Genomic DNA, 14,262 nt, shown 5'->3' with positions numbered 1-14,262 from the left:
TGAGTGTGGTGCCTGTGGGGGTGATGGCTGGAGAAGCCAAACTAAGCTTGGATATTAGGAAAAAATACTTCACAGAAAGGGTTGTCAGGCACTGGAATAGGCTGCCCAGGGCAGTGGTGGAGTCACCATCCCTGGAGGGGTTTAAAGGATGCGTAGACGAGGTTCTTAGGGACATGGTTTAGTGCCAGTGTTGGGTTAAGAGTTGGACTCGAAGATCTTGTGGGTCTCTTCCAACCAAAATGCTTCTATGATTCTAAGGTAAGGGGCAGGTGAAGAGCGGCAGCTCCTCCTTGCAAGGAGCGTGGAACCGGTGGGATGTGCAACCTTCCTGTTCAGCAGGTGCAGCAGCAAGTGCACAGCCTGTGCCAGGCTCTGTTGTGGGCGAAAGGATTGTAGGAGCCCAAAGGCTCCCTGCAAAAAGGGAACGAACTGCCCAGGGGAAGAGATGCACGACCGACAGACTACAGCAGCAAAAGCAAAGCAGCTTGCTGCCTCTCCTCCATCTTCTCATGTACAACATCTTCCTACTGAGCACTTGGGGGGCTCTGCCCAGGTGAAAAAGGTTATTAGGAAGGCGCAGGAGAGAGACTCGAACTCTCGTGGGTTACTCTGAGCAGTATTTATTGTAGAAGATTCGCAGGAACAGCAGGGTTGGATCACCTCCTCAGAGAGTGACAATCATACAGCCATACAGCTAGTCATTATATAGGGTTCTAACAGGTATTATGCAACTAAGCAAAATTTATCACTGTCTATCACTGTCAATGTCTTCAGGTTCCTCCTGTCTCAGTGGTCTGCAGGTTTCACTTCTTCCTTCATGTTCCACTTCGGCAAGTACCAAACGAAAAGTCCTCGGGTTGCAGGGCTAGCTTTGACGTTCTACCTGTCTCATTTGTTATCCATAGTTCATCAGTCTAGTACAGAAATCAGCAAACTTAAGAATAGCATTTATCAAAGGGTACAAAGCAAGCATAAGGTAACCACGCTCGTGGTTCTGGGCATGGGCTATACAGGGGACAAGCTGAGGCTTGCAGCCTTAGCAGCACAGCTTATAACACTGATACAGGCCTAAAATCCTAATTCCCTATTTTCCTACAACACCAGGTGTCATCTTGCTGACACTGGCCTGTCACACAATGATACATTTTGGTTTCACAAAGCACAGAAGATCTGACTGCCCTGCATTAATTTTAGTGGTATCGTACAGACAGTCCTATCTAATTTAAAACCTAGTCTTGATTTATGGATTTCTATGCATAGGAAATCAGCCACAAACCCAGTATGCATTTTCAGGAGCTTTATTACCTTCAGAATTAAACATGCTGATCTTTATTCATTTTGTACAAGCTTATAATTATAATCACATCGGTGTGCACCAAAGCTACAACTTACCATAGTAGCTGGATGGATTCTCTGCGTAATAAAATCACTCATGCTGGACAAAACACTTTATGTCAAGATGCTGTCACGTATGTGATGTAGGAGTTGTGGCAGTGTTTCATTCCAGCCACATCAAGTCTCTGGTCTATCACTTGGATCTGGTCTAACCCTCACGATAAAGTGGGTGTTTGTCCAGTTCATCACAAGGGAGTGCTTAAAGAGCCAGTGGTACTGTAGTCTCTTATTATGTGGGAGGCTGTAGTAGAAACAACTAGTTTCAAGCTTTATTTGTTTGAGCACTGATGTCCTAAAACTCTTTCAATATTGCCGTCCCTGTGCTCAGTGATTTGTGTATGAGTAACGTTCTTTTTCTCTTCATTTCTTCTAAGTAAACTCTAAATGCAGACTTACCGTTTCCAGGTAGGTTACGTTTCTCACTCCTTCTCCATTTGCCCCTAACATAGTTTCATCAAGTAGGATTTTATTTGCAATATACTTTGGACAGGCATAGCAGAAGCACAGCCTTGTTCACTTGAGCTCAGCCTAAAGCCCTGCACTACCCTGGACCAAGCCTGGTGCAGTGCTGGTGCTTCGATTTGCTGTCAGGTGCAGGGCTCAAGCTCAGCTGGGGAATCCATCAACAGCTCCTAAAGCCTGCACGGCTTTTTCTAGAACTGTCACGTCCCTTTGGCTGTGCCAAGAAGCCCCGCACAGACATCTGTGTATCCCCCACAGTGCAGCATTGCCATCTTCTGCCATGGCAGTTTGGGCTGGCATCACTGGCACAGCGTGTAACAAGTGACTCCATGCACGGGTACGATGCTTGAAGTTACTTTGGTCCTCATGTTATGTCTAATTCTGCTTCCCTATCACCCCTCTTTTTGCTACAACTGGGTGTTGTTGTTTTGTTTTTTCCTTCTGTTTATGTCTAGGATCCAGGGTGTGCAGAGATCTGGGCTCGGACCTGCAAGAAGAAACCTCAAGTCTCTTGCCACCGACTGTTGTGGGACCCTTAAACACCAGGAAGAACTTCTGGGTTGTGCTTGAGTATCTTGCTGAGTAGAACCGCAAGCAGAAAAGATGGTTTGCTGGTTGAGGTCTTTTGGTGGGATCCAGAGCTGGGTTCCACACTCCCTTACTGTCTTTGAACCTGTGCCTCAATGTCCTTAACTGTAAGTAGTGAAAACAAAAGAAACAAACAAACAAAACCCCAAAACACTGACTGCTATGGAAAAACTTGTTTGTAAAGTGAATTTACCTGTGCAGACTTGCTGTGTAGGCATGAAGAACTTTCCTTCGTTCAGCCTGCAGAACACCTGCAAACTCAGCACACCCGTGCCTTCGGTAGAGAGGCTGTATCTCATTAATACCCTGCTCTGCTGAAAAATAAACGTGTTTGATTTAAAATACTCTTCTCCCTCCCATCCCTCAATGAGAAATGCATTTGATTAGAAGCTGCAGAACCAACAAACTGGAAAGGCTTACCTGTACATTCTCCAAGGGGGATCCATGCTACAAAGCTGGTGAGGGGTCTGGAGCACAAGTGTGATGAGGAGCGGCTGAGGGACCTGGGGCTGTTCAGCCTGGAGAACAGGAGGCTGAGGGGAGACCTTATCACTGTCTGCAACTGCCTGAAAGGAGGTTGTAGCATGGAGGGGGTTGGTCTCTTCGCCCAAATAACAAGTGATAGGACAAGAGGAAATGGCCTCAAGTTGCACCAGGGGAGGTTTAGATTGGATATTAGGAAAAAATTATTCATGGAAAGGGTTGAACAGGCTGCACAGGGAAGTAGCGGAGTCACCTGGAGGTGTTTAAAAGACACATAGATGTGTTTCCTAGGGACATGGTTTAGTGACAGTGTCAGGTTAATGGTTGGACTTGATAATCTTGAGGGTCTTTTCCAACCAAATGATTATATGATTCTATTCTAAAAATAGTGGATAAAGGTCAAAGTGGTGAGACAGTAACTGCCTTCATACTTCCCTGAGCGTCCTGGTAGTAATGAGCAGGTACAGATTTATTTTATAGAAGAGATATGAAGGCACACAAAGATGACAGCTGAAATTCCAAAGGTCTGTGTTTTTTTCATCTATCCCAAACACGGTTTCCACTGGCAGTCTCAGGCAGGTCCTGCCTTTACAGGCTGGTTTGTGCACACACACACCCCCCAGTGAGGTACCTATGGTGAGACTCAGTGAACGTAAGGTTAGAGACACCTTTCAGAATCACACAAGAAGCCCTGCTAGTCCCAACAATGTCTAACAACAGAAAGTAAAATACACAGGAACAAGACAAGCACAAAATGGTGTATTCCTACAGTACTCTTCTTCCAACAACTCCTGCCTCTCAGGTTTCCTAAGGCGCAGGTGGCATCTTTATAACATGGAAGTGCTTCAGCTGTCAGTGTTGATACAGTTTGTCCCTTGCATGGAGACACAAAACTCTTCTGAACAAGTGGGACAGACTTTTTAGGAAGGACAGTTGTGACAGGACAAGGGGTGATGGTTTCAGACTAAAAGAGGGAAGATTCAGGCTGGACACGAGGAAGTGAGGGTGGTGAAACCCTGTCCCAGGTTGCCCAGAGAGGTGGTGGATGCCCCATCCCTGGAGACATCCCAGGCCAGGCTGGACGGGGCTCTGAGCAACCTGATCTGGGTGAGGATGTCCCTGCTCATGGCAGGGGTGGCACTGGATGAGCTTTGAAGGGCCCTTCCAACCCAAACTGTTCTGTGATTCTAAGAAACATGGGGAAATGTTCCTCAAGGGCATTTAAAGGATCAGAGGAGGCTTCCTGGCCCTTATCTCAGGGATAAACAGCAGGTGTTAGGTTATAGCAAAAGAGATTTTGCCTACAGGCAAACCAGGAGGTGCTACCAACCTCCCAGGATGGTGTTTTCCCCAACTCAGCTCTGTCCCAGGATCCCAAATGGGCTTAAGTATGAGGCTCCCAGATGGTATATGAAATTCTTTGATTAAAACCTGGCCCTTCCCCATAGAAAATCACCACGTACGAATCTGGAGGGGACTCGGACTCCAGGGGCTCTTCTTGTGCCACTTCACTTACCTGTACTTGACAAAGTGACATCAATTAAATATTCACACATTTTTACAAAAGTTTTTATTGCACATTCTCAAGTTAATTTACAATAAAATAAAGTAACTGCAAATTCTGTTTTTTCTCACCTCTGTGGTACAAAGCTCTGCAGATAAACACAACTCATCTTAGGAAGACATATGCTGGTAAGTACATAAAGAATTTAATTGTTTTTAAATAGCTCTTTTCTTCAACTGGCTCCTTCTCAAACATCTTAATAATAATTAAACAGAACATAGCACAGAAACATATTTCTTTTTAGCACTTTGGTTTATTGGAAAAAGGGCTCCGTGCTCGGAAGAACAACTCAGGAGACCAGCCAGTTGCCCCTTCCAATATTCCCCGTGAAGAATTTGCACTTGAGAGGCAATTCTTGCCTTCTGAAGGGGAACAAGTTCCTAGGACCGTATCGTTTAAACACCAGGGCTCGGTGACACCTGCAGACACAGGAGTTGTTGATGCCCTGGCTGCCTTCCCAAGGTTTAATCTCTCATTTTTGGAGCAAACACCATTTTCAGTGGTCTCTTTGCTTTCAGAAACAGGGTTCCCACCAGTATGCCCACAGGTCGATGGCAAATCAGCAGCCCAGCTACCTGTTTTTAAGGTTAAAGATGCAGCCGGCTTCAACCTTTTGTTTGCAGATGGAGGGATCCACTCCTCAGAGTTGGCCGGCAGTTGGCTGTAAAGGAACCGCTGTGAAACAGAGCTATTACTTACTTTGTTTTCCCTGTTACTTGGCCTTTCACGTTTCACTAACCTGCCACTAAGCTGCTGCAAGAGAGTGTTTTGAAAGGAAGACCTGGATCGCTTGCATTTGGAATGGATTTTAGTGGGATTTTTAGGGGTGAAGACAGTGACAAAAGAGCTTCTGTCCCCAACAGGCCATGGTTTGCAGAGGGGTTTTGTCATAGGAGTTGACTGTGAATAAGGAACAAAGTCTTGAGCGCTAACTGAACTGCATTCTGAATCACAAAAGGAGTAAGTTACTGGTGTACTGTGCTTACAAAAAGCAGGAGGGGACCAACGTAGGGATGAGCTCCGTTTTGAATGGGTACAGGGAACATCTCCAGGAGCTGTGACCTTTTCTGCCAAAGCATCTTCCTGTATTAAAGAATCACATGATTTATTTAAGAATTCTACAGGTTTTGCTACCTGTCTTGCACTTGGATCAAAGAGATCAGCAGAAGCATTGTAGCTGCCTTCAGGGAAGCTGTTGTTCCACAACATCTCTCTCCTATCCACACTTTTGAAGGTATTTTCTGACAGGTCTGTCAATGGTTTTAATTCTCTTTTACATATCCTTCTTGTATTGTTGGGAGCTGCTGGATCAGAGTCCCATGCCTCTGTAAGATCTGTTCTTTGGTTTGGTGTAGAAAAAGAATTCTCTTTATTTTCACCACCAGCTGAACAACTGTCCTGTGCAGAATGCACACAGACAGCCGCCTTGCTCCTTTCTAAACAAGAGGCTTCCCCATGTTCATCAGCACGCTGCAGACTAAGAAAAGACCAAGCTGACTTTGAAATGTCAATATTTGCTGCTTTGGGTTGCACACACGTGCTCTCAGAAACCAAAGGCTCTGATGTAAGTCGCAAGGACTGTGACAGAACAGGTAGATGAGGGTTAGGTATAACACAAGTTGCTCCACATTCCTTGCCAGCTGAAGACAAAACACCACAGGAAGACTCATACTGTGACACCTCATCACTTGGAGGATTTGTTTTCGACCAAAGACAAGCAAACGATACGTTCTCCCAACTATCATTACCTGCTGGTGGCAAGAACTCCCCTGAGACACTTGCTTCAGGCAAATCATCAGCTACTAGGGTCTGCCTGGGATAGAATTTGTTAAGATTTACACCCAGCTTGCTACTTTCATGAGGAACACCTTTGCCTGCATCAAGGCTGGGTGAGGTTACAAGGCTCTTGCCATCTTCTATTCTGGCTAAAAATTCATTTAGGCTTTCTGAGAATGGGAGCTCATCCCAAAGCACAGAGTCTGTCTGAGACACTTCAGCTACATTTACATGATTAGACACTGAGGCATCTCTCTGGTGAAAAAGGGAATCGTGGGATTTCTCTGGGTAAGAATAATCTCCACTATTACTCTTTGTGTAAATGCTTTTTACCCCAAATTCCAAGGGATGCTGTAACAACCTGGAACTGTTTCCATGTGAACGCTCAGGTTTTGCAGAAGAGATTCTCTCTAATTTATCAGTAACAGCGATACTGTCAGGCCATCCAGGCTGTGAACTAAATTCATTACCCTCTTCTTTATTCTCTTCCTTCGCAGAAGAGCTGCAAAACTGCGAATCCCAAAGAGTTCGACTGTTGGGGCTTACACTGCACAGTTCTGCAGCGAGAGGCCTCCCCTCTTGTTCATGCTGTTCACTCACCAGCTTTCCCACTTCCAGAGTGGGAAAGTCTTCTGCTGTTACCCAAGCAACAGATGAAGTCAGGCTGAAGGATCGCTGCCAGGAACCTAAAAAACTTTCTCTGCCGCTCGACTTCACAGAACAGGAGTTTCTGCTCAGGCTGGACAAGCTGCTGAGCTCACTGACAGGTTCATCTATTGGAGCTGAAGATGCATCAGGTAAGTACGAGCTGTTATTGCAGCTCCTGAATTTTGCCGACTGCAGGAGCCGATGGAAGTAGCCGATAACAGTAAAGCCAGCAACAGCAGTGTTTGGCAGGAAGATCTGGCAAGCTGTAAGGTTTTTCGCACTTCTATTAATTCTGGAACAGTTTTGCAAGATGCTGCTGGCAGCAGAACGGCCTCCATCTTCCCTTGCACAACCCTGGGGGGAAAAAAATTAAAATAAAAAGAAAAAACCTTAGTGCAATGCTTTATTTTGTGACAGAAAACAAAATAATGCATGTCTCAAGTTAGGCTTAAATTTAGGTCTCACTTTTCATCAGGATCTGCGGGGAAGAGAATACAAAACAGCCTGTCACACAAAGCAGTACTCCCTGGGAAATAAGCACTGGCAAGGGCTATAAAGGGCATCACAGCGAGAGGTTCTTTGCTTGTTGCAATTACGCAGAGTTTTGGAGCTGGAAAAACGACTGAGAACTGTAAGAAAGGGCTTCACAGAAAACGCCTTCCTCCCTCTGGGGCACAAGGTGCTTCCGGGCTTCCTCCAGCGCAGTTCTGTGCAAATGGCCAGCTGCCTAAGGCCAGTGCTTTGCTTTTCTCTGGGAGGCACTGGGCAGTACTTGAGGCAAAGCACTCTGGTACCAGGCACATGACTTGGCAGCCCAGCTATCAAAGCCAGCAGGATATTCTCCATGTGCTACCTCTGTGAAAGGGAAATAAACTACAACCTTTAGCTTCTCAGATTTATTTGGAGCGCAGTGTTTCAAAGGAGCTTCAGCTGCAATCCGTTATAGAAGCTGCTTCTCTCTACACAGAAATTACAGGTGAGAAATTACACTAAAAGTAGAAGGAATTATCCAATGTTTTGAGAAGTGGCTAAATCCTTTTTTGCCTCCCCTTCTCTGGCAATGCCAGAGAAGCCAAAAAACAAATATAGCTGTCTTCAAATTGAGCAACCCTCTTGCTCCCCGAGTCCATGCAAAGGTTGAGGCTGAAGGGTGTTACTGAAGGACAACACCCTTCTAGGTAAGTCCTAAAGTATGTTATGCTGATTCTGAGTTTTATCTGGGAAGATAAAACAGCTGAACATAACTATACAGACATGTCTACAGCCAAAGGCTGAACAAATTGTTTTCAAACGTGTGTTCGGGAGCAGCAATAAGGCTGTTGGTATATGATTATTTATATCTGTAAAGGCATTAAGAGCTAGAGAATGGTCCCGGTTAAGTAAAGTTTATCCATTAAGTCGTCCACCTTCCATTATTTAAGATTATTAAGATACTGTGCATTAGGAAAATCTCAGCTCAGATACCTCACGGTACCTGTGGGAGACAAAAAGCACCTGCCAGGTAGGATTTAGTTCAGAGACTTAATATGACTCACACAAGCACCACTCAAAGAGTACTTAGAAGACTGTTTCTATGGAAATATTGCTAAGAACTAATAGTTCGAAGTCTGTTAAACACATGAAACAGCCACAGATGCGCATGTTGAACAGCTGTACTTTATCAACATTTTGAAACGTGCTCTTAGATCCAGAAATACCAAAATGCTGCAAGGGGATGCGTTTCTCCTTACATGTCAGACAGCAGGAGGCTGTGCAGCATGGCAGAGGCAGGGCAGTGCTTGAAAAGACGGTCTGTTTCTCGCTCGAACTGGACATGGTTTTTCAGAGACTCCAAGCTGCTACTGATATGCACAGGAGCTGGCACTGCTCAGGCTCTCGGAAGAGCAGCCCTGACAAGCTGTCAAGCTGACTGCTGCCATTCGAGATGACTTCTGCATGTGAGTCATTTCAAATAACACACGAGTCTGGGAGAAGAGGAGCAGAATCCTTCCCATGTCCTAGCCCCAAATTATCTCAAATTCCCAAAAGGTGTTGCAGATGATGTTTTGATAATTCAGTCCATGCCCCCAACTGGCTACAAGCTAATGAAAAAACTCATTATAAGAGAGTGATGTAGATTAAAAATTACCTTCAGTCCAAATATAAATCTTTTCCCAATGAAACAGGCTTCCACTGCTTGAACTAATGCTCCTGGAGATACTTCTGTGTTTGTTTCTCCTGACTGCTGATTGAAGTCTTGAATACACCTTGAGTAAAAACATACAGAAGCATTGCACCAACAGAGGAAGCCTTATATAACATTTTAGCCGCAGTACAGGTAGGACAAGCACTGTGGTAGTTTAACCTAGACATAGAATTAGAACACAAAGCCAAGAACCTATAAATTCAATTGTTTACCTCCATTTGTTCATGGAATAGAAGTAAACAAAACAACCACTTCGAATAGGTTTAATATATATACAACTTTCAGGTGCTCGCTGTGCGGCTGTAATTTTTGTATCAATACAATGACTGTATAATGCTGCAAAAATGCTGCTACTGCTCACGCGTCCTTTCTGCCCGCACCTTTACAGCAACAGCAGCATCCGTACTAAAACATGCAAATAACTCCATAGTTTCCACAGCTGACAGTAGTACCACAGTCTGGTGTAGAATGTCTGCTGTGAGAACGTTATTAACGCTGTTAATATAGGTTTTAAAAAGTGTTCATCTTTGACCCAGTGATAATGCGAGTCATTGGAAAATAACATAACAAAGAAAGAAGCAGTGAATGTATCTGAATATTCCATCCTAAAAGTTTCACACATCAGAAAGTGTGAAGCTCATAATGTAGGTAATCAGGCTCTGAAGACCAACAGGCTGTCTTAGAAATCCCTCCTTGCTAAAGGAAAATCTCATCATATTGAAGTCACAAGGTGCCCACCTTAAAAAAAAAAAATCCCAATTGTTATTAAAAAATGAAAATATAAAGGCTCTATCTCTACCTTATTATTCTTGTAAATTATTGAGGAAAATAATATGCCTAAATCTCTGGAAAAGCCAACTTACTTAGTAATCTGACACTAGACAAAGGAAATTCAACCATGTCAAAGGAGGAAGGATGTAAGGAAGAAGCACAACCAACCAAATTGTGAAGCTCACTTCGCAGGTAGCATCTGCCTTCAACAGACAAATGCAGGATCTCTTAGGCAGGAGTACTCTATCACAAATTTTCAAGATTTCAGGAAGAAACCAAACTTCAGCATTTTCTGAAGGTGACAGGTACCAAAGAAATGCTGGAAGGGAGCACTTCAGCAGTTTCTTCCCACTCATCTCCCCACCAGCCAAGCTCACCTCATTTTTTTTTCTTTAGGTTGAAGAAAAAGCAGCAGCTATATAGTTAGAAAAAAACCCAAACCACCAAACATTCCTTACCTCTGCAGATTTTCTGCGGTGACCCCAAAGAACGGATCTAAGCAACTTCCAAACACGACAATGTCAAACAAATCATTGGTGTCAGCAATCTTTAGAGACAATCTATATCTGTAGCTTGCATCTTTAGCTTCACCTGTGCGGCCGCATTTTAGACACTTAAACCTGACAAAAGACAGTATAAGGATAAAAAAAGATTGAATATGTGAACTTCTGCTAATCACTGCTGAGGTAAGAACTTACCTGCAGCTGTAAGCATTACTACTACAATGTATCAAATACTCCATGACAAACCATAAGATTCTTTACTCCTTGAGGCACCAATCTTAGCATAGGCTCAGGAAGGTGTCTATCATGACAGCATCCCTCTGGCAGCTTCTTTTATTGATTTATTAAATGCTAGCCTGTTGGGAAGTTGGAGTGAAACGGTGCATTTTGAATGACCTGTTTGGGAGTAATTTTGAATTCCCTGCACCCACATTTTTTGCCTTTTGTTCTGGTTTGGGATTTTTCCTCTCGTAGCTTTAATATAATAGCCAGATTTTTAAAATAATCAGGAAACAACACAGCTATCTTTTACTTCAGCGTTTGAAACAAAGATATTCTTGCTTTGCAAAGCCAATCCTGCCATTTAGTGCTGATGCTCATTGATTTACTGTTCTTCTGTATATCGTAGATTCCACACAACGGTGGCATTAAAAAAGAAAGCTCGCACTTTTCTGGACACACGTCTAAGTGGAAGAGTCACACCTACCTAATTCATTGCATATATAGAATGAGAAAAAAAAATACAGGATTTGATTTAGAGAACTTTTGAATCAATGCTTTCCAACTTAGGAGCAGCACTGAAGAACTAGACTGCAGAGGAAGCTCTTGGAAGCTGTTAATACACTTCATTTATTCTCCTAAACTGTCCTTGGATATCGCATGGTGCTGAACACAATAGAACTCTCGATCCGGAACAACCTCTAAGTTGCTACTGAAATACAAAGAAATCTAAATAGTGATAAGTAACATAAATATCTGAAATCAGCACTTATTTCTACAGTGGCTGGATTTTCATGAATTTGTTTTAGCTTGTGTTCAGCTCACAGAGACTCTCAAGGTCTCTAACAGTTACAGTTAATAATCCTCAAAACAGGACATACCTCCTAGAATCCAGTATCAGCCGAGAACAGCATTTTTGACAGGCAGGATAGATGAAGCAGGAGTTCTGGATGGAAATTACAGAGGCAGCCAAGAGTCCTCTCACACTATTCATGTGCTCACAGCATCACCTGAAACAGGTAAGTCTAAATGGTTCAAAGGCTTCTCATTTAACGAGATGTTAATACCAACTGCTTTCAGTTGGGTTGCGTGAAATTCAGAATGAGGTCACAACATAGGGTTAAAATGCAAATGCTCTACACCTGTAATTCCACAAACAACTTCAATACCAATGACTTTGAGAGGAGAAGATGCCCAGAAAAATGTCAAAAGGGCTTGCAATTACCACTATATTCATGCCTTTTCAGCTGAAGAGAGAGCTCTAAACTATTTACCACTGGTTTCAACAAAGGTGACATATGGAACTGACAAATAAATGCTGAACTAAGTACTTAATTATTTTTTTCCAGTATTACTTTCCTGTAGAATTATCTTCCTTTTGTTATCAATATACTGTCCAAAATACCAATTTTTAGGAAACTCTCCTCTCAGCAGATGCTAAAAACATGTAGGCAAAAAATACTGCAAAATACCTCCAATCATAGAGTTCCAACTTAAATTACCAAAATGTTTTGTACAGCTGAATTATAGAAGGCCTCATAAATCCTTTTTTTTTGGCAAAAGCACTTTTGTCACAGTAATAGGCAAATATACATCTCTTTTCAAAGTAAACTGCAGAATAAACTCAGAATAGGAACCGAAGTTCACAGCTTCACCCAGTAACTCCCTCAGGGAGGCAGAAGGTCAAGGAGATAAAGGAGACTCAAGTACGGCTTTTACATTGTTAAAAGCCAATCAATACTCGACAATGATGTTTTGTTTGCATTTTGCTAGAAACTAGTTCAAGTCACAGGCTATCCTTTTGCCTATTCTCTGCATTCTGGTAGAAACAAGATCTGTAACATGAGTATTAGAAAAATGTGAGTGACTAAATTAATTATTCTGAGCAGTTTAGAGGCAAAAAGGAAAAAAAAAAAAAAACCAGATGTCCAAATATTTCCTGTGGCAGAAAGGCCAGCAAAATAGGCAAGAAAAGGTAAAAGCTTTACTAGAGGGACAATCAAAATGAAAAATCTCTTGTCAAAATACGTATTGACAGAGGCTTATCTGACCTAATATGTTAGACGGTGCATGCCTTCAATTATTGCCAAAATCGAACTATTTTGCTTTAGTTGAACTACACGTTATCAGTAAATAGTGCAAGTAAAACATACTGATATACAGAAAAGAAGCAATAAAAGTAAGTTTGATTTTGTTATTACTCAAGAAGGTGGACTTGGAGAAACCAGCAGCTGCTTCATATTCCAAATGGCTTTCAACTCAGAACTATATAAATATACTACTACCTGCAGTTTTTAATGCAATAAAAAAAATCCACACACCCCAGAAACACCACAAATACTTCAAGTATTCCATTGGAGCATGGGAGATAAAGCATACCATGAATGTTTTCACGCAGGTTCTGGTAAGAGCTCTCTTTAGAGCAAACAGACTCAACATCTACACCTCTATTTCTCTTTGGTAGAAATATAGTACTCACTATCTGGACACAAGCTAAAAAAAGAGGATGGTACGGACGCATCTGGTTTACTTTATTTTTCTAAATAAACCAAGCAAACCCACATACCCAGCGCGGGAATGACAGGGCGCTCCAGCTGCTCCCCACCAGCAGCCTCCAAGCAGCGGCGCCTTCCAACAGCCCTGAGGTCCCGCCGATGTTTCCATCGGTGCCTGGTGCCCTCTAGCGAGCCCGCCGCCCCAAACTCTCCCTAAGGAAGAAAAGGAAACACAAAACCCTCAGGAAAAGTCGTTAACAGACCTCACACCCCAATTTCCACCCCTGAACCAGCCGCCTCCTCCCAGCGCAGCCCCGAGGCCGAGGGCTATATGGATATCATCTATAAGGATAATTGTACATTACTTAACATAATCTGAGAGGGCCATCCCCAACATTGCTTTTAACAATTGTGGTAGTTGCAAATTAAATATGTTATAATAGCAGTTAAATTACTCGTCCAGAAGTTGGATTTTGTAGTCACCGATGCTGAATAACCCTGGGGGAACCGCCTGTAAATTCACTGATTTCTTGGTGGCATACTTGAATGTTATAGTTGAAAGAATTTTAAACAAGATATGTTTCATTTTGGTTTTGGAATTCTGTATTACTATATATTTCTATGCCCTGAATAACAACAAAGATCTTTAGAATTTTAAGTAAAATAGAAATAAAACAGCATATCACAGAAGTTTAAAAATAAAGTAATTGGAAACAGACCCCACAGGGCTTCCCCCCCACCACCCCCGTCACTCGGCCTGGGCGCTTTAAGCTTTGCTCAACACCCAGAAAACGCGAGGTATCACCGTTCTTACCGGTTTTAGCGCTCCGTGACTAAACAGCCTCCGTCTCCCGGCCACAACGGCCGCGCTGAAGCGCTGTCACCCGGGCAAGGGAACGGACACCGGCGGCGTCCCCTCCCCTCGGTGCTCTCAGGCCCGCACAGAAGAGAAGCGCCGAGGGCCGCTTACCGAAGACGTACCCCCGGCGCCGGCTCTGAGGAGAAGCCGGAAAACGGAAGTGCGCGTTGCTAAGGGCCGTCTCTAGGGAACGCCTACTCAAGTCACCACAGCCAACGACAGAGACGCTCACAAACTACCCTCACCCCCGCAGCCAATCGAAAATTCCCGCGGCTCATTGCCCGCCCCCCACGTGCGGGGACAGCCCCTCTCCT

The 14,262-nt window shown here is 43.5% G+C and overlaps 1 protein-coding gene across 3 annotated transcripts; it reads right to left on the bottom strand.

The window, feature by feature from the left end:
* Positions 1-4,309: 4,309 nt before the first annotated feature.
* DDIAS (DNA damage induced apoptosis suppressor) lies at positions 4,310-14,071 on the bottom strand. Of its 3 annotated transcripts, XM_080360821.1 has the most exons (7): positions 13,904-14,071; positions 13,161-13,302; positions 11,476-11,580; positions 10,331-10,492; positions 9,045-9,162; positions 6,869-7,270; positions 4,310-4,449 (listed from the first exon to the last, which is right to left on the bottom strand). In XM_080360821.1, exons 2-7 carry the CDS (start codon positions 13,256-13,258, stop codon positions 4,441-4,443), a joined length of 894 nt encoding a protein of 297 aa, XP_080216947.1. In that variant the 5' UTR covers positions 13,259-13,302; positions 13,904-14,071; the 3' UTR covers positions 4,310-4,440. The 3 variants fall into 3 exon arrangements, with proteins under 3 accessions (XP_080216947.1, XP_080216945.1, XP_080216946.1); XM_080360819.1 differs by lacking the exon at positions 4,310-4,449 and having other exon boundaries at positions 4,723-7,270; XM_080360820.1 differs by lacking the exons at positions 4,310-4,449; positions 13,904-14,071 and having other exon boundaries at positions 4,723-7,270; positions 11,476-11,604; positions 13,161-13,297.
* Between the last annotated feature and the right edge of the window lie 191 nt (positions 14,072-14,262).

This window comes from Nesoenas mayeri, assembly GCF_963082525.1.
Source record: "Nesoenas mayeri genome assembly, chromosome: 1".
NCBI lineage: Eukaryota > Metazoa > Chordata > Aves > Columbiformes > Columbidae > Nesoenas > Nesoenas mayeri.
The sequence above is the reverse complement of the archived record's forward strand: the minus strand, read 5'-3'. Positions and strand labels throughout refer to the sequence as shown.